The sequence below is a fragment of the Neophocaena asiaeorientalis genome, unplaced genomic scaffold (assembly GCF_003031525.2).
Source record: "Neophocaena asiaeorientalis asiaeorientalis breed wild unplaced genomic scaffold, Neophocaena_asiaeorientalis_V1.1 scaffold376, whole genome shotgun sequence".
NCBI classification, from domain to species: Eukaryota; Metazoa; Chordata; class Mammalia; order Artiodactyla; family Phocoenidae; genus Neophocaena; species Neophocaena asiaeorientalis.
In genome coordinates, this window is record NW_020174368.1 from 1,092,594 (window position 1) to 1,110,719 (window position 18,126).

An 18,126-nucleotide genomic window follows, 5' to 3' on the forward strand; every position below is an offset into this window, starting at 1 on the left:
CTGACTGAATGACAGACTTACCACAGTAGGTAAGGAATCATCTATAGTGTAATATCTTCCAGAAACAATTAACCTCTTCTTCAGTACAGTTCCCCCAGAATAAAGAGCACTTAGAAATAGTATCTTCAGTCCCCCTAATTTCTTGGACTCAGAACTCTGCTTACTTGCTTCTTGATGTTTTAGCTATTCCCTTGCCTATAGATCTATATGAACTGCCAGACCTGAACTGCTAAAGAGAAAAATTTCCAGTCTTACTCTTCCTATGACAATATAGGGATGAAACAAATCTAAAACACACTGGAACCAAAGACAAAACATTGGTCATTTTTTAGAATCTCCAAATGATTCCTTGTGAAAGAGGTCTTAATACTTACGGAATGCTTTGTCTATTCTCCATCCATTTGTTTTCTCTTCACGTTTAAATTTATTCTGTTAACAAAACAAAACAAAAACTCTTTGGTAATTTTCTCCCATTAAACAAGTGCAGATTATGTCTTAAAAAAAGCATCAAAATAAAATTCTTATAATAACATATGATTCTCTAATAAATAATACATCTTTGCTGATAGGCGAGTTACTTAAACCCTTAGCTTTTAAAAAATAGAAATGAAAGATTTATACTGAGCTCTGTGCTCCTCCTTATGATCAGTAACATGAATTAGCAAAGAAAACTGGATTTACAGAGGATAGAAAAAAAATAAAGTCCACTAGCGTGGAAACAGATCAAACAGTAATCAATTAAGCTAACCAGTATTAACTCTTTAAAAACTAGTATATTCACATCAAGTTAAACCTCTTACATTATTATTCTGTTTTTAATGGCATGGAGGGGAAACTGTAAAGAAACAACTAAGCAAAATTTTGAAGCAGGCCAAGTTTATGTTTAGAAACTTCTTTATATTAAGAACATTTCCTCATGCTTTTCTGAGCACCAAAGAGCTCCATTCCCAATTCCACTCCAGATTACCTCCTTTAAGATGGAGATGGTTAAGGTTTAGGGTTCAATGCATCCTAAGGTCATTAGAAAGTCTGAGGGCATACACGTACACAAACACACCCTGCAGGAGGGAACAATCAGCCAATCTCTCCCTTCTACAGATCAGTGGTCCGAAAGCTTTTATTAAAAATACAAAAATTGTTTTATTGAAAAAAAAGAGAGAAAAATCACACAAAATAAAGAACCTCTTCATGGCCCCATTCTTCCCTCCAAAAGAAACTACCCACTAACCTGACTTTATATTTTTTATTAATTAATTAATTTATTTATTTATTTATTGGCTGTGTTGGGGCTTTGTTGCTGCACGCAGGCTTTTTCTAGTTGCGGCGAGTGGGGGCTACTCTTCGCTGCAGTGCACAGGCTTCTCCTTGCGGTGGCTTCTTTTGTTGCGGAGCACAGGCTCTAGGCGCTCCAGCTTCAGTAGTTGTAGCACGTGGGCTCAGTAGTTGTGGCTCACAGGCTCTAGAGCACAGGCTCAGTAGTTGTGGCACACAGGCTTACTTGCTCCGTGGCAAGTGGGATCTTCCCAGACCAGGGATCGAACCAGGGACACAGTCCCCTGCATTGGCAGGTGGATGCTTAACCACTGCGCCACCAGGGAAGTCCTAACCTGACTTTAAAGCAATCACTTTCTTACATTTCCTCACTGTTTATCATCCAAGCGTACATCCTTAAGCTCTATAGTTTAGCCTTTCCTATTTTTTTAAAACTTCATGTGACTAACATCTTTCAACCTACAGATTATCCCTCTATTCCATTCTTTATTTTTCCTCATAAAACTTATTACCAAGTAGTATAGAAGTTTTCAAGGAAGATCATCTTTCTCCCTTAAAAGATCATATTATTCTTTAAACATTTCCTCAAAAGTTAACAAAAGTCAGGTCCACATGTAACAAAAGTCACATAAAAAGTGACAGACTACAATTACTAAATTAAACATCCTGAGAGAAATAACAGTAGGCTTTAGGCATTATTCAATTCTAAAACATTGCTACATCATATTTTACTTAATTGAGAATATAATCCAGAACAAGTTAAAATATTTTTGAAGAATGTATTGATGTTCATCATTTTTTTTTTCTGGCCACCCCACACAGCTTGTGAGATCTTAGTTCCCGGACCAGGGATCAAATCCAGGCCCTAGCAGTGAAAGTGCAGAATTCTAACCAGTGGACCACCAGCGAATTCCCTGATATTAATCATTGAATTCATAGGCAGGAACCACTGTAGGCCAAATTCCACAATTATAAAATAAATCCCATAATTTCCATCTCTGGCCCTGACAAAAACTGGTAACGGGCTTTTTCCACATATCCAACCCAACGTAAATAATTTTAACACCAAACAAAATAAATGCATCAACTATTTTCAAGCACTAGACAATAGGCAGAGCAAGACTACAATCCCACAATCCCAGAGAGAAGGGAAACACAAAAGATGTACCAACGTTCACACTGGCTGTCTGCCTGGGCTAAATTTCCTAACCAATGAAAGAGAGAAAAAGGCCAAACAGAGAACAGAGATCCTACTGAGCTGAGGAAGTAGATAATCCTTAGGGGCAGGGTTCTACAGAGAAGAGAGCTATTTAAAGAGGAGTCTCACAAGCCTGGTAGAAGTATCCCATAGGCTGTTGGTCTGGGTTCCATATGCCCAGAGCATAAGCTCTAGTGGAGAACAGCTACTACAGGGACAGGAGCAAAAAGAAGATACTAGAGGTCACATAACATAGTGAGATGACAGGGTTCTTCCCACATGAATGGAAAGATTTTGTTAACATCCAAACATTCACCTCAGACACCAGAACAACCACCACTTAGAGACAGGGATCACACCCTAGAGTAGCCTTTCTCAACTGAGGTTCTAGCATGAGAATTAAGCCCTAATGCCCTAAGGGATATACTACATGTAATGAATCACCTTCTTTCCTGTACACCTAGAATGGTGTAATATGACCACCCTTAGAAAAGATTAGAAAACAGTAACACAAATTATTTTCTGTAGTTCAGATGAGAAACCTAGAGTAAGGACCAGTCTTAATAAAGCCTAAAATCAAGCCTTGGGAAGAAGAAGGAGAGTTGGCAACATATTAACTGCCTTCTAGAACTAAACACTCTTTAAAGGAAAAAAATACAAAGTAAAAACAAACATAATCCAGACACTGTGCAACATATCCACAATGTCCAACATGCAACTGAAAAAAAAAATCCACAAGACATGAGAAAAGACATGAAAATGTGATGCAGTCAAGGAAATGAAGAGTCAACAGAAACAGATCCCAATATAACCCAGATGTTGAAATTAGCAGACGAGAAAGTTAAAGCCCCTGTTATATGTTCAAGGATTTGAAGGAAAATATGGAATGAGCAGATACAGAAATCTTAGCAGAGGAATGGAAACTAAGAAAAATAACCAAGGTGAAATCACAGAAATGAAAGGTATAATATCAGAAATGAAACATTCACTGAATGGGCTTAACAGCAGACTGAAGATAGCAGAAGACAGGATCAGTGAACTTATAAACATGATACCAGAAACTAACCAAACTGAAATAAAGAAAAAAGACTGGGGAAAAAAATGGACAGAGCTTTGGTAATCTGTAGTACAATGTCATGCAAACTGACACAGGTAAGCGGAGCACCAGAAGCAGGGAACAAAGCAGAAAAAACATTTTAAAAAACAACTCTTGGGCAAATCATAAACAAACTGCTGAACACCAAAGTTAAAGAAAAAAATCTTGAAAGCAGTCATAGAAAAGCAATTCATATATATGTATAACTGAATCACTCTGCTGTACAGCAGAAATTAACACAACATTGCAAATCAACTATACTTGAATAAAATAAATTAAAAAAAAAAAAGAAAACCGGGCTTCCCTGGTGGCGCAGTGGTTGAGAGTCCGCCTGCTGATGCAGGGGACACGGGTTCGTGCCCCAGTCTGGGAGGATCCCACGTGCCTCAGAGCGGCTGGGCCCGTGAGCCATGGCCGCTGAGCCTGCGCATCCAGAGCCTGTGCTCTGCAACGGGAGAGGCCACAGCAGTGAGAGGCCCGCATACCGAAAAAAAAAAAAAAAGAAAAAAAAAGAAAACCTTAAACACAAAAAAGAAAAGCAATTCATGACATGAATGACATGAGTGATGGCTGACTTTTCATCAGAAACACTGGAGGCCAGTGGACAATGGAAAGACATTTTAAAAGCACTGAAAGGAAAAACTATCCAACCAGACTTGTATACCTAGCAAAAATGAGACTAAAAAAAGTCTTTCAGAAAAATGAAAGCTGAAAGAATTTTTCAACAGCAGATAGGGTATTCAGAACTACAAGGAGTGAAAAGCATCAGAAATGGTAAACATGTGGCTAAATATTAAAGACTACAGTTGACTCTTGAACAACCTAACTTTGAACTGTGTGGATCCACTTAAATATGTGAATTTTTTTCAATAGTAAATACTACAGTACTACACAATCCGAGTTTGGCTGAATCCATGGATACGTAACTGCAGATACAGAGGAATCGCAGATATGAAAGGCCAACTATAAGTTATACTCAGATTTTTCACTGCAAGGAGGATCGACACTCCTAACCCCTGCATTATTCAAGGGTTAACTGTAGTTTCTTTAATCTACTAAATTTCCGTTAAAAACAAAAGACTCTCTAAGCTAAAATAAGTTCATGGGTAGTAGGGTTTATAAGTAGAAGTAAAACATGTAATAGAATGAAGGATGGAAGGTAAATAGAATTCTTCTTCTAAGAGGATACTATGTAAAGAGTAAAAAGGTACAACAGAAATAAAATACTAAAAAAATTTGATTAACCCCATTTAAAGCAGGAAAAGATGAGTAAAAAACAGATGGAATGAATGGGAAATAGTGAGATGGTAGACTTAAACACAGCCATGTCAATTATCACATTAAACATAAATGAACTAAGTTGTTAACAGAAATGTAAAACAGACATTTTGTTTTATTTTTATCAGGGGCAACATAAGAATACAATGAACATTTCCTGTAGATACAATGAATCTATCTACAAAACAGAAACAGACTCATAGACATAGAGAACAGACTTGTGGTTGCCAGGGGGTTGGAGGGTGGGGAGAGGGATGGACTAGGAGTCTGGGGTTGGTAGATGCAAACTGTTACATTTAGAATGGATAAACAACATGGTCCTACTGTATAGCACAGGGATCTATATTCAATATCCTGTGATAATAAACCATAATGGAAAAGAATATAAAAAAAGAATGTCTCTATGTGTATAACTGAGTCACTGCTGTACAGCAAAGATTGGCACAGCATTGTAAATCAACTATACTTTAATTTAAAAAATAAAAATAAATGATCTGTGCCAAAAAAGAAAAGAAAAGGAAAGGAAAAAAATGGATCAATCTAAAGAGAGAAACACAAATCTGTAATTGTGGTTAGATGTGTCAACTCTTCTCTCAGTAACTGACAGAACTAGATGACCCCACACCCAACAACTGCAGAACATACATTCATTTCAAGTGCACACTGACCAAGGTGAGAGTATGATAAGCTTTATTTATTTATTTTTTGGGGCCATGCGGTGTGTCATGTGGGATCTTATAACCCGACCAGGGATCAAACCCACACCCCCTGCAGTGGAAGTGCAGAATCTGAACCACTGGACCGCCAAAGAAGTGCCGCAAGTATGATAGGTTTTTGTTTTTTTTTTAAAGTATGATAGGTTTTAAAATAAATCTCAACAAATTTCAAAAAGCTTTAAATCTTACAGATTATGTCCTTTGACATTCAGAATGTCAAAGAAACAATAACAATAAGATATTTAGAAATGTCCCAATGAAAGAAATTAAACACACTTCTAAACAATTGACATGTCAAGGAAGAAATCACAGGGGAAGGACTTCCCTGGTAGCTCAGTGGTTAAGAATCCACCTGCCAATGCAGGGGACACAAGTTCAAGCCCTGGCCTAGGAAGATCCCACATGCCGTGGAGCAACTAAGCCCATGCGCCACAACTGCTGAGCCCATGTGCCTGGACCCCATGCCCTGCAACAAGAGAAGCCACCGCAATGAGAAGCAGGTGCACTGCAACGAAGAGTAGCTCCCACTCGACACAACTCGAGAAAGCCCACACGCAGCAACGAAGACCCAATGCAGCCAAAAATAAATAAATTAATTAATTAAAATTTAAAAAAAGAAAGAAATCATAAGGGCAACTAGAAAATATTTTTAACAGAATGATAATGAAAACAGTGTATCAATATTATGGGATACATTTACAGCTTAGATGAAAATGTATAGCTTTAAGTGTCTACATTAAAAAAGAAGGGTTTGTTCTAAGTTTTCATCTAAGGAAGCTAGAAAAAAACAGAAAATTAAACCCAAAGTAAATACAGGCATACCTTGAGGATATTGCAGGTTCAGTTCCAGACCACTGCAATAAAGTGAATATCGCAATAAAGTAAGTCACACAGGTTTTTTTTTTTTTGGTTTCCCAGTGCACACAAGAGTTACATTTACATTACAGTGAAGTAGTCTATTAAGTGTACAATAGCATTATGTCTAAAAAAAGCAATGTACATACTTAATTAAAAAATATTTTATTGCTAAAAAATGCTAACCATCATCTGACAATGCAGATGGTTTGCCACAAACCTTCAATTTGTAAAAAAAAACGCAGTATCTGTGACGTGCAATAAAACGAGGTATGCCTGAAGGAGGAAAGAAATGCTAAAGAGTTTTTTAAAAACCAATGAAAACACACAAACAATTGAAAACTTAACATAGCTAAAAGCTGGCTCATTAAAAGACTTTTGAAAGTCAAAAACCTTTAGCAAGACAAGAAAAAAGAAAAGAGAAAGAAAAATCATTAATCAATGAGATATATCACTATAAATCCTACAAACATTAAAATAGTAAGTGAATAGTATGAAATTTTTATGCCTATAAATTCAACAACTTAGCATCTAAACTGACACAAGAAGAAACTGAAACTATAAATACCCCTATATGTATTAAAGAAATTGCATTTATAATCAAAACCCTTCCTCCAAAGGAAACCATAGGCCCAGATGGTTTCACTGGTAAATTCTATCAAACATTAAAAGCAGGAATAATACTAATCTTAAACAAATTTTCTCAGATAACAAGAGGGAACACTTTCCAACTCATTTTCTATGACCACCATAACCTTGGTACCAAAAACACAAAGACACTAAAAGAAAATTATGAACCAATACTCTCATGAACAAAGATGCAAAAAATCCTCAAGAAAATATAACAAAAATCAGCAACATATAAGAAGAACACAGTATGACTAACTGGGATTTATCACAAGAATACAAGGTTGGTTCAAAATTTGAAAATCAAGGACTTCCCTGGTGGCGTAGTGGTTAAGGATCCGCCTGCCAATGCAGGGGGACATGGGTTCGAGCCCTGGTCCAGGAAGATCCCACATGCCACGGAGCAACTAAGCCCGTGAGCCACAACTACTGAGCCCATGTGCCACAACTACTGAAGCCCGCGCGCCTAGAGCCCATGCTCCGCAACAAGAGAAGCCACCACAATGAGAAGCCTGCGCACCGCAACGAAGAGTAGCCCCCACTCACCGTAACTAGAGAAAGCCCATGCATAGCAACGAAGACCCAACACAGCCAAAAATAAAATGAATAAATTTTTTTTTAAAAATTGAAAATCGATGTAATTCACTAGTCCATTTTTACTTTTCTATACTCTGCCCAAAGACCTGCTGGGACCACACTAAACTTTTAATGGAAGAGTCTAAACTGCTTCTAAAAGAAATAGTCTACTGACAAACTTATCATTAGTCACATCTGAGGGCTCCCCTATACGATCAACTTCTAGCCTTCACAGAACTTTAACATTCTGTTCTCCTTATATCAGAGATCAACATTTGAAAAGGAACATAAAGAATATAAAAAATCCCTCATCTTTTGCAGAAATAGAATGACTATTACACTGTACACTGGTTCCCAGTAAATCAGTCCATGCCTAGTCTAGTTCAAGAAAAAAAAATCTTTCTTAATGGTCCCTTTAATTAATGAAAGAAAAAGCCCATGGTTAGATAAAAATCTCACTATGAATTAGAAATGCACTAGAGCAACATGGTGTGCACTCAAATGCACTCCAACCCAGGAAACTTGTAATGAAGTTTCTCAACAAAAGGAACTATAAGATAGAGAAAGATCATTCTTTTAGGCATATTAAAGCACTAATTGATTAACATCATTGCTGTTGTTAATAGTATCACTGGAAAAAAGAAAAATAGTATCACTGGTTGCCCCCAAAGTTAAGGTGGCCTAGGAAAGCAACGGTTAGACCAGATATTGAGAACTATATAACTCAGCATGTTCTCTTCCTAGGAAATTCAGAGATATATTTTGTGTTCAAAATATACCCTTAACCCAAAAGTTCTGGTACATTTATCTACTTTTTCATTACCTAACTCTTCTTTTATCTTAGTTTCACTGGCTTTATTGGTACTCCCTCAAACCCATTTTAGAAATAGGAAGATATAAATAAGAAAATATAATACTGAGGTTAAAGAGATTGTACTCATTTTATTTTATTATTATTTAAAATTTATCTATTTATTTGTTTCTTTTATTTTTAGTTGTGTTGGGTCTTCGTTGCTGCGCGCCGGCTTTCTCTAGTTGTGGTGAGCAGGGGCTACTCTTTGTTGCGGTGCACGGGCTTCTCATTGCAGTGGCTTCTCTTGTTGCGGAGCACAGGCTCTAGGCATGCAGGATTCAGTAGTTGTGGCACGTGGGCTCAGTAGTTGTGGCTTGCGGGCTCTAGAGCGCAGGCTCAGTAGTTGTGGCACACGGGCTTACTTGCTCCGCGGCATGTGGGATCTTCCCAGGCCAGGGCTTGAACCTGTGTCCCTTGCATTGGCAGGCGGATTCTTAACCACTGCGCCACCGGGGAAGCCCTGTACTCATTTTAGAATTGAGAAATACTACATTACTTTTTGAGCTATAAAGAAGGACAGATGTACCAAAAACACAGTAGTGAAAAAGGATGGACTGAGATTTCAACCAAAGGTTAAAAAAATAGTAATTTTTAGTCTCTTTTCAATCAACAAACATAATGGGTTTACTTTACCTTAATTTCTATCCTTGCTCTGTGAGGAAAAAGCTGTCCAATCATAGAAAAGTCAGTTCCTACCATGCTGATGGCTAAGAAAAACATATCTGTTTCTGTAAAAGTAAAAGATTTAGAAAGACTGAGAATAATCTTCTAAATATTTCAGAGGAAAAAAATCTTACCTAAGTATATTTTTTGAGTTAAAAATAAATTTGACAGTACTTAAGTTTTTTATTAAAGTCCAGTAAATCTTTTATCATAGAAATATATATCTACATACACGTACATAGACATATCTCAATTTTACTGCAAGGAACCTCATGGATCTATAAACACCTTCTTTAAACTTTTATATAGAAACATGGTTTAAGAAATTTGCATGTTCAAACCAAAGCAGCTGGAATTTTTAAAAAGACATTCTGCCTATCTGGTCTCAAGTGCCTTGAAGAAAACTGTCAGTCATAACCAGTATAATACTGCTGCTACGTAGGCAACTAAGACGTTCTAAGTAGTATGTGAAAGAAAGTAGCTAGAAAAATACACAAGAAACTGCTAATAGAAGTAACCTCAAGAGAACAGGATTGGGGAAGTCAAAGAAGTGAATCTTTCTTTTCATTCTGTATTATTCTGTTGTGTCTGAATTTTTTCCCAAAATAAACTGTATTATTTTTATAATAAAAGTAAGTACTAAGCAACAGCTTGCAATAGGTAATATATACTTTTCTAACTGTGTACTTTTTATCATTAAAGACTGTGTTACACAATACTGAGGTAGAACATTATTAGGAGCATTAAAAATATTGTTCATTTTTCATTAAAATGGTATTTGTTGTACAGGGATTTGACAAAGAATATTCCAGCCAAAATGACCATAATGCTAACTCCTCAAAAGATTTCTAAGATAAAGTCAGAGGTATAGTCCTATCGTGGGGGGCAGGGGAAAGGTGCCAATAAAATTAGCTAGAGAAAAAAATTTGCTAGTTTTTTTTTTTTTTTTTTCTACTTAGGGGAGACCTGGTTTAATTCAGAAACCGAGAAAATAATTCACCTTATTTCCAATAAATAATCTACACAATTTAAAATGAAAATCAGTTACCTTTATTTGACCATGGTTTAGAGTAATAGTTTTTCCTAAAGCTGGAGTATGTAGTTGTAGAACCACGCTCAAATATGGGGTCATTTTCCTCAACAACACAGGGGCCTTTGGTCCTTAAAACTTCTACAGTTAAACTGAAAAACAAGTAAGGAAACAAGCAGTAAGTGAGATTTTAATAGCTATATTTTGAAATTTACCATGGTAAAATCATATCAAAAGTATAATATACATTTGAAGTATGCATATTTTCCAAGAATCTGCAGATTTTCACTCTAGGAAGCAAAAAGAAATGTCAACTTTTTTTCAAAATCCTTAACAGCAATATAAAATTTACAAAATATCTTTAGGCCACCTAAATAATTGTTTTTTACTGACTTCTGCATGTCCCCTATATTTAATATATATTATCTTATCATGCAATACCCAACAGGGGATACTGAGAAATATAAGCATTTTATATTTACATTTTATATTCCTGCACACAAAGCAGTTAAATATGCTTTTAAGAATTTAATTACCAATAAAATCATCATCACCAAATAGTGGAAACAATATGCAAAAACAATTATCATTAATAGCATTACATTTACGTTTATCATAGAATTTACATAGTATAAAACAATTTATTACTAATAAAACTGTCAGAAGACTTTCCATCCCTCTTTTTTATTTCCTTACTAATTTAACTTCTTTTTTTATTTTTAAAAATATTTATTTAGGGGCTTCCCTTGTGGCGCAGTGGTTGAGAGTCCGCCTGCCAATGCAGGGGACACGGGTTCGATCCCCGGTCCGGGAGGATCCCGCATGCTGCGGAACAACTAGGCCCGTGCACCACAACTACTGAGCCTGTGCTCTAGAGCCCATAAGCCACAACTACTGAGCCCACGGGCCGCAACCACTGAAGCCCGCACGCCTAGAGCCCACACACCTAGAGCCCGTGCTCTGCAACGAGAGAAGCCACTGTGGTGAGAGGCCCGCGCACCGCAGCAGGGAGCGGCCCCCGCTCGCCACAACTAGAGAAAGCCTCTGTGCAGCAACGAAGGCCCAACACAGCCAAAAACAAATAAATAAATTTATAAATTAAAATATTTATTTATTTGGCTGCACCAGGTCTTAGTTGCAGCACACAGATCTTCGTACCCTCGAACGGGATCTTTAGTTGTGGCACACAAGAATCTTTTAGTTGCGGCACACAGGATCTAGTTCCCCGACCAGGGATCGAACCTGGGCCCCCTGCATTGGGAGCACGGAGTCTTAACCGCTGGTCCACCAGGGAAGTCCCTCATCTTCTTTTTTTAAAAACACACATTAGAAAAAAAAAAAAAAAAACCACATTGGAAAGACAACTAAATTCCACAATGCCAAATTTGAGAAATTTAATGTTATAACTAAGAAATTAAGCCAGAAAGTCAATTAAAAATCATAAAATATGTTAAACCTATGTTTCATTGTATTTTCAATAGTTAACACCACACACCAGAATATGGTATTAGTTAATAATACATAGCTTGAATATTGACATCAAGGCTGAGTCAATCTTCGAAATATATTCTCAGTGGAGGACATCATGTGATTAGTTCAATAGCTCATCTCAATTACCAGTAAAATTAATAAAACAATGGTAGTAGGTTAGTGGGTGGCAGGTCAGCAGTACCATCTCCTCATATAAAGGACAGCATTATAAAAATTTCTGAAAATTATAAATGAATGTAACCCATCTTTCTATTTATAACATCCATTATGCAAATATAAACATTAGAGTCTAAGTGACAGTGACAAATACAGAAACTCAATGTCTCTCATTAGACAAAGCTCATTTGTTCTCATAAAACCACAATCTATCTCTCTCTCTTTTTTAACTTACCTTTCTTCATCCAAAATAATAGAACCATCTTCTGCCACTTTTACTCGAGGAACCAGCAATGGCCCATCATCCATCTCCTCTTCTATTTCTTCATTATCTTCACCATCAGGAGTACTCTTACCTTCTTGCCTACCAAATGTAAAGGTAGGTTAATTCATACAGCTATGAGAAATATTCCCTGAACATTATGAACTTCTAAAACAAATTACTGCACTTTCAACCTTCTAGCTATTTCCCACTTTCCCTATAACCTAATTGAAAATACTATGTGTTGTTAAGGCCATGGTTATAAGATTTTCTCAAATTTTATCTAGTAGCATTTAATAGGAGTCTTTACTCCATCAAAGAGAAATAAATGCTCATCTTTTCTATCTCAATAGAGTATAAGAGTAAACCATCCAATAGTATGGAATTAACAAAAATAACCCTTACAGCATTAGTTTCCAGATCATGTTATTACCTCTTCAAAACAACCCTTGGGGGTTAGTTTTTCATGCCCATTTGAAACTTGGAGAAGATAAATTACTCTTGCTCTAGATTACACAACAGTAAGAACAGACCAAGAAGCCAAACAGTTTTCTAAATAATGACTCCAAATTCCATATACTTTCCATTCAATTACATTATCTCCTTAAGGTCTTATTGAAAGAAACATAACCTATAAGTCTGTAAAAACATAACGATTTCTGAAGCTTGTGAGTTCTGCTTTAAAACAATGTGGATTCTAAGAAAGAGTAATCATTACAGGGAATTTCCTGGCAGTCCAGTGGTTAGGACTTGGCGCTTTCACTGTCATGGCCCAGGTTCAATCCCTGATTGGGGAACTAAGATCTGGCAAGCCACACAGTGTGGAAAAAAAAAAAAAAAGAGTAATCATTACTTAATGATTGTTACTTGAAGCAACAACCAGAAAGTCCCAATGTTTCTGCTAATTTTCCACAATTCCCTACCTTGAATTACAAGTCTACAATAACTTCCTAGGAGGTCTCTTAGAGGGATTTCTTAGGAATAAACTAATATATGACAGTGAAGGCTTGAACACAAAAAGAGACTCTCTAACTGGCATCAAAACTATACCTACTGAAAAAACAAAAAACCAAACTATACCTACTGAAGGACAGTGTATACAAAATGCTTAAAAAAAAAGAAAAGGAAGGGGAAAGGAGAAAGGAAAGAAAAAGGAGGAAATAGAAAATAACTATATGTTTGCTTGCATAGACATAGACTAGCATTAGAAAGATAAGTTAAAAATGTGGTAACATTTGTGGCCTCCAGGAAGACGGACTAGACGGCAGAAAAACAAAGTTGGAAAACTTTTCTCAGTACACTTTTGTTCCTTTTGAATTTTGTACCATGTGAATATTATTATTCTGAAACAAAACCTTTTGTAATTCTAAATGCTTTAATTTAAAATCATAACTCTATTTATACATGTAATATACAAGGAGTGTGAGGCTTTCATGTTGACTTAAATCAAGCAGTAACTTTTATTCTTGTGGTTCCATTTAAAAATTCCTATCACATGTAATTTAACTAAAACAGGAAGCATCATTTGATTTTTTTTTTTTTTTTTTTTTTTTTTTTGTGGTATGCGGGCCTCTCACTGCTGTGGCCTCTCCCGTTGCGGAGCACAGGCTCCAGACGCGCAGGCTCAGAGGCCATGGCTCACGGGCCCAGCCGCTCCGCGGCATGTGGGATCCTCCCGGACCAGGGCACGAACCCGCGTCCCCTTCATCGGCAGGTGGACCCTCAACCACTGCGCCACCAGGGAAGCCCTGATTTCATTTTTTAAAAAAATTTACCCATAACAGAATATATTCAAAACAGATGAGATGCTTACTCTCTTGTCTGGACTGGTGTCAATGATTTTTCAGTTTTCTTTTCTTGCTCCAGTGAAGAACTATTAAACACAAGTCAAAACATACCTTTTAATAAATAAGTAATTTACATTTTGTCAATTCTATCTGAGGAAGAAGCAAATAATTTTAACTTGCAATTTTTTTATGATATACCATAACACTACCATTAATGATGGGGTGGTCCAACACTCCATTTTTCAGTCAAAAACTTTTGTCATCAATATAAATAATTTGTTAGGCCCTAAGTAGGGAACACTCTTCCCTCTAATTCCTCAGTGAAGGCATAAAACAACCTAAGTGGCTTGTTTCCAACTCCTAGATGTCAAACAACTCAAAACCTAGGTTTCTGGCTCTTCTCTTAACTAAGCCGAAGATGTACTGAGCCTGAAAAAGACTACACTGAAAATATGCCATTACTCCTACATCCACCTGCTACACCATCAACAACACAGTGAGGAGATTTATTATAAACTCTCTGCCTCCCCAGGCTAACTTTGATTAAAGAAGCTTTGTTCTTGGAGGATTTGTTAATCAAATGCCACTGTATTTAATGAGGAGGTAGGATATAAAAATAAGATCACCCCTTTAGATCACCTTATAGTATGTAAGAAACGTAAATGGCAAACTTGATTAGAGAAAAGTTGTTTAGTTGGTTTTACTGCATCTTGGTAATAAAACAAAAGAAATTTTTTTTTAATCTCAGAGGTAAAGGGCATCTTTACCATCCCAAGAAAACAGTTACTTGAAATAGCACTAATTTTTTTTTTTTTTGGCTGTATTGGGTCTTCATTGCTGTGTGCGGGCTTTTTCTAGTTGCAGCGAGGGGGGGCTACTCTTCATTGTGGTGCGCGGGCTTCTCACTGCAGTGGCTTCTCTTGTTGCGGAGCACGAGCTCTAGGCACATGGGCTTCTCTTGTTGTGGCTCACGGCCTCTGAGGCGCAGGCTCACAGGCTCTGGGGCGCAGGCTCATTTGTGGCACACGGGCTTAGCTGCTCCGCGGCATGTGGGATCTTCCTGGACCAGGGATCGAACCTGTGCTCCCTGCATTGGCAGGCGGATTCTTAACCACTGAGCCACAGGGAAGTCCGAACTAGCACTAATTTTTATTATAAAATTCTTATCCAAAGGACATCATATGTGCTATAAATTTTGTCAACATGTTGTTGGAAAACATGAAACCATACTTTAAAAGTGATACTTACTTAAATCACTATATACTCAAAGAAAGTAAAATAGAAATAAAGTTTACTTACGTCATTGGATTGTTATTTGGCAGGTAATATATGAAGTCTCTCATAGTCATTTTGGAACGATCTGGTGGCCTCTGACTTTCATTTACAGCATATTTGTTTTTCCATTGCTTCTAGATACACAAACACACAGAGATACACTTCTATAAATATAGAAGAATTTTAGGGGAATTCCCTGGCAGTCCAAAATAATAAAAATATTATTTTAAAAAATAAAAATAAATTTTAAAAAATTTTAAAAAAGAAGAATTTTACATGTATATATTTAAGTATACAGCCTACTGCTGTATTCATTGCAAATGCTTGAAGATTATTCCTATCACAATTATGCCTAATTTGAGGAAAACATTTATAAACTTGTATTAAAAAGTTGTAGCACATAAAGGAATTTTAAAACACTAAAGTGACTGGGACTTGGGACTTCCCTGGCGGTCCAGTCGTTAGGACTCCAGGCTTCCACTGCAGGGGGCCGGGGTTCGATCCCTGGTCAGGTAACTAAGATCCTGTGTGCCACGTGGCACAGCTAAAAAATAATAAATAAATAAATAAAGTGACTGGGACTGCATAAAAGCTCAACGTATAAAATCATGCTTACTGATGCTGACTAACTACAATAGTGTACTGAAAATTTATATATAGCTTTTATTTGCCCTGTAGTGAGTTGGAATTCTGTATATTTTACAGAATTCTTGAAGCAAATTTTTAATTCCCTCAAATAAATCTAATTAAGCAGATTCTATAAAACAGAGAACATTTTTAGAGGCTTAGATTTTAGAAGATACGAATTCAAATCCCATATCCTCCACTGATGTTTGATACAAAGCAAACAACCTCTCTGAGCTTATTTCCTCCTCCTCCTGTGTAAATAGTGATAGCCACTTCGCACAGCTGAGATATTTAAACGAGATACGAATATAAAGCACCAAAGGGGAATTCCCTGGCAGTCCAGTGCTTAGGACTCCATGCTTTACTGCCAAGAAACTAAGATCCTGCAAGCTGTGTGGCACGGCCAAAAAAAAAAAGCACCAAGATAAGTGCCTTCCTCTTAGTTAAAAAAAGGAGGGCATTCTATAAATTAATAATAAGAGCTGACATTTGTCGGGCTCTTACTATTTGCTAGACACTAGTCTAAATTTGTCAATTTAGAAAACATCACCAATTCATTTTGCTCAACTACACTTGTCTTAATTCAAATGAATATAACTCGCGTCAATTGGACATCTTCAGGAAAAATCTCACTGAAGGTTTAGTTCATGAATACATCTGTACGTGTATCTGTATATGTGTGTGCATACACGTAAAACTTCTATTTGTGGCCTCCGCCAAAAACAATGAAAGATATAGATGAAAAAAATATACAAAAATTAATATCGTGGAAAAAATAGCTTATTAACTCTATAGTGCTTCTCAATCGTTCTGTTAACAAAAGGGGATATTCTGGGACTTCCCAGGCAGTCCAGTGGTTAAGACTCTGCGCTTCCACTGCAGGGGGCACGGGTCCAATCCCTGGTTGGGAAAGATCCAGCAGCCAAAAAACAAACAAACAAACAAAAGGGGATATTCTATTAACATGAGGGATGTTACTTGGTTTTGTTTCCCTCATCAAAATGCTACAGATGCTTGTTCTTCCTCCGAATGATGCCTAACATAAAAACAGAAATCTAGCAGGCAACAGTCAAAATTCTGATTTTTCTACCATACCTTCTCTTTCCTCAATTCTTCTTTTAACATTTCTCTCAGTTTCTGGGCTTTATATATTCGGTATCTGTCTGAGCATGGCTGTTTCTCTTTTGTTGGAACAGGGTTTGGCTGTGGAGCTTCTTGATTAACTGTAGATAAAGGATGAGGTTCTGAAGGAACACTGACACTAGGTTTAACCAGACTAAAAGTAGTTGATACTCGCTTTCTTCTCTGTGAAACCGTAGAGGAAGATTTACTGGATTCTTCAACATCCTTCCCACCATCAGTCTTTTCATCACTGTTGAAATTTTAAAAGAAAAAAATAAGGGCACCATGGATCTTCTTTTAAATATTTCAGCCTTAACAACTAGTCTGACAAAAATCCAAAAGAGCAAAATCTCATTATTAATAATCAATGACTTCAACAGAGGTTGCAATAAAATTTTTGTTCAGTACATCTTTTTAACAGATATGGAATTCTAATGAAGATTGATGATCCTTTTCAAACTTCAAATCCCTAAGAACATTACAGAACATTTTATGCTCATGCTAGGTACCTCAAAAAACAAACAAAAAAACCTAAGTTACAAAACAAAGCTTAATTTGCCTAATTTGAATTATTCAATAACGGAGAGATTTGTTTTCTTTTGATCTAAAAAAATTTTTTTAATTGAAGTATATAGTTGATTTACAATATTATATTAGTTTCTGGTGCACAGCATAGTGATTCAGTATTTTTACAGACTGTACACCATTAAATGAGAGTTGTTTTTTAAAATTAAGTTTATAATCCACATTGACACTTCCTAAAGTGATCTAAATTTTTGGCATTTTACTTTAATTATCAACTTGAGATCAGTTAAACCAAACAAAATATCAAACCTCTGAAATATTTGTATTGCTGTATTTGAAGACATTCATTTAACTACATTAATCAAACCAAATTCTGTTTGAGGCAAAAATCATTTATCTTTTGTCAGGTATAACTCTACTTATTCAGCTATCAAAATAAACTCTTCACTCAAAAAAAGTACTCAGTCACTTCAAATTACATATCCAAATTCAGATTGGATATAAATATTTCAGGAATTGCCTAAAAGCAAATTAAGAGGGTGTAAGTCAAGAATTAAAAGCAGTCTACTTTTTTCATATGTTATGATTAGTTTTATATAAAAGTGAAAAAATGCCTAAACTATAGAATAACTTTTCCAAAAAGTATCCAATTTAAATTCTTATCTCAGCCCTTATAATGTGATACATGTGCCATTTGCATTTCACCCAATCAAGATG

The 18,126-nt window shown here is 36.3% G+C and overlaps 1 protein-coding gene across 4 annotated transcripts in view; it reads right to left on the reverse strand.

Moving 5' to 3' along the window:
- BDP1 (BDP1 general transcription factor IIIB subunit) overlaps positions 1–18,126 on the reverse strand; it is an 85,295-nt gene that overhangs the window by 65,283 nt on the left and 1,886 nt on the right. For all 4 annotated transcript variants that reach the window (XM_024756175.1, XM_024756176.1, XM_024756174.1 and 1 more), the window contains exons 2-8: positions 16,858–17,134; positions 15,160–15,269; positions 13,887–13,946; positions 12,047–12,175; positions 10,183–10,316; positions 9,105–9,199; positions 375–429 (exon numbers count right to left, since the gene is read on the reverse strand). In XM_024756175.1, coding sequence (XP_024611943.1) covers positions 375–429; positions 9,105–9,199; positions 10,183–10,316; positions 12,047–12,175; positions 13,887–13,946; positions 15,160–15,269; positions 16,858–17,134 — 860 coding nt within the window. The remainder of the gene's footprint in view (positions 1–374; positions 430–9,104; positions 9,200–10,182; positions 10,317–12,046; positions 12,176–13,886; positions 13,947–15,159; positions 15,270–16,857; positions 17,135–18,126) is intronic.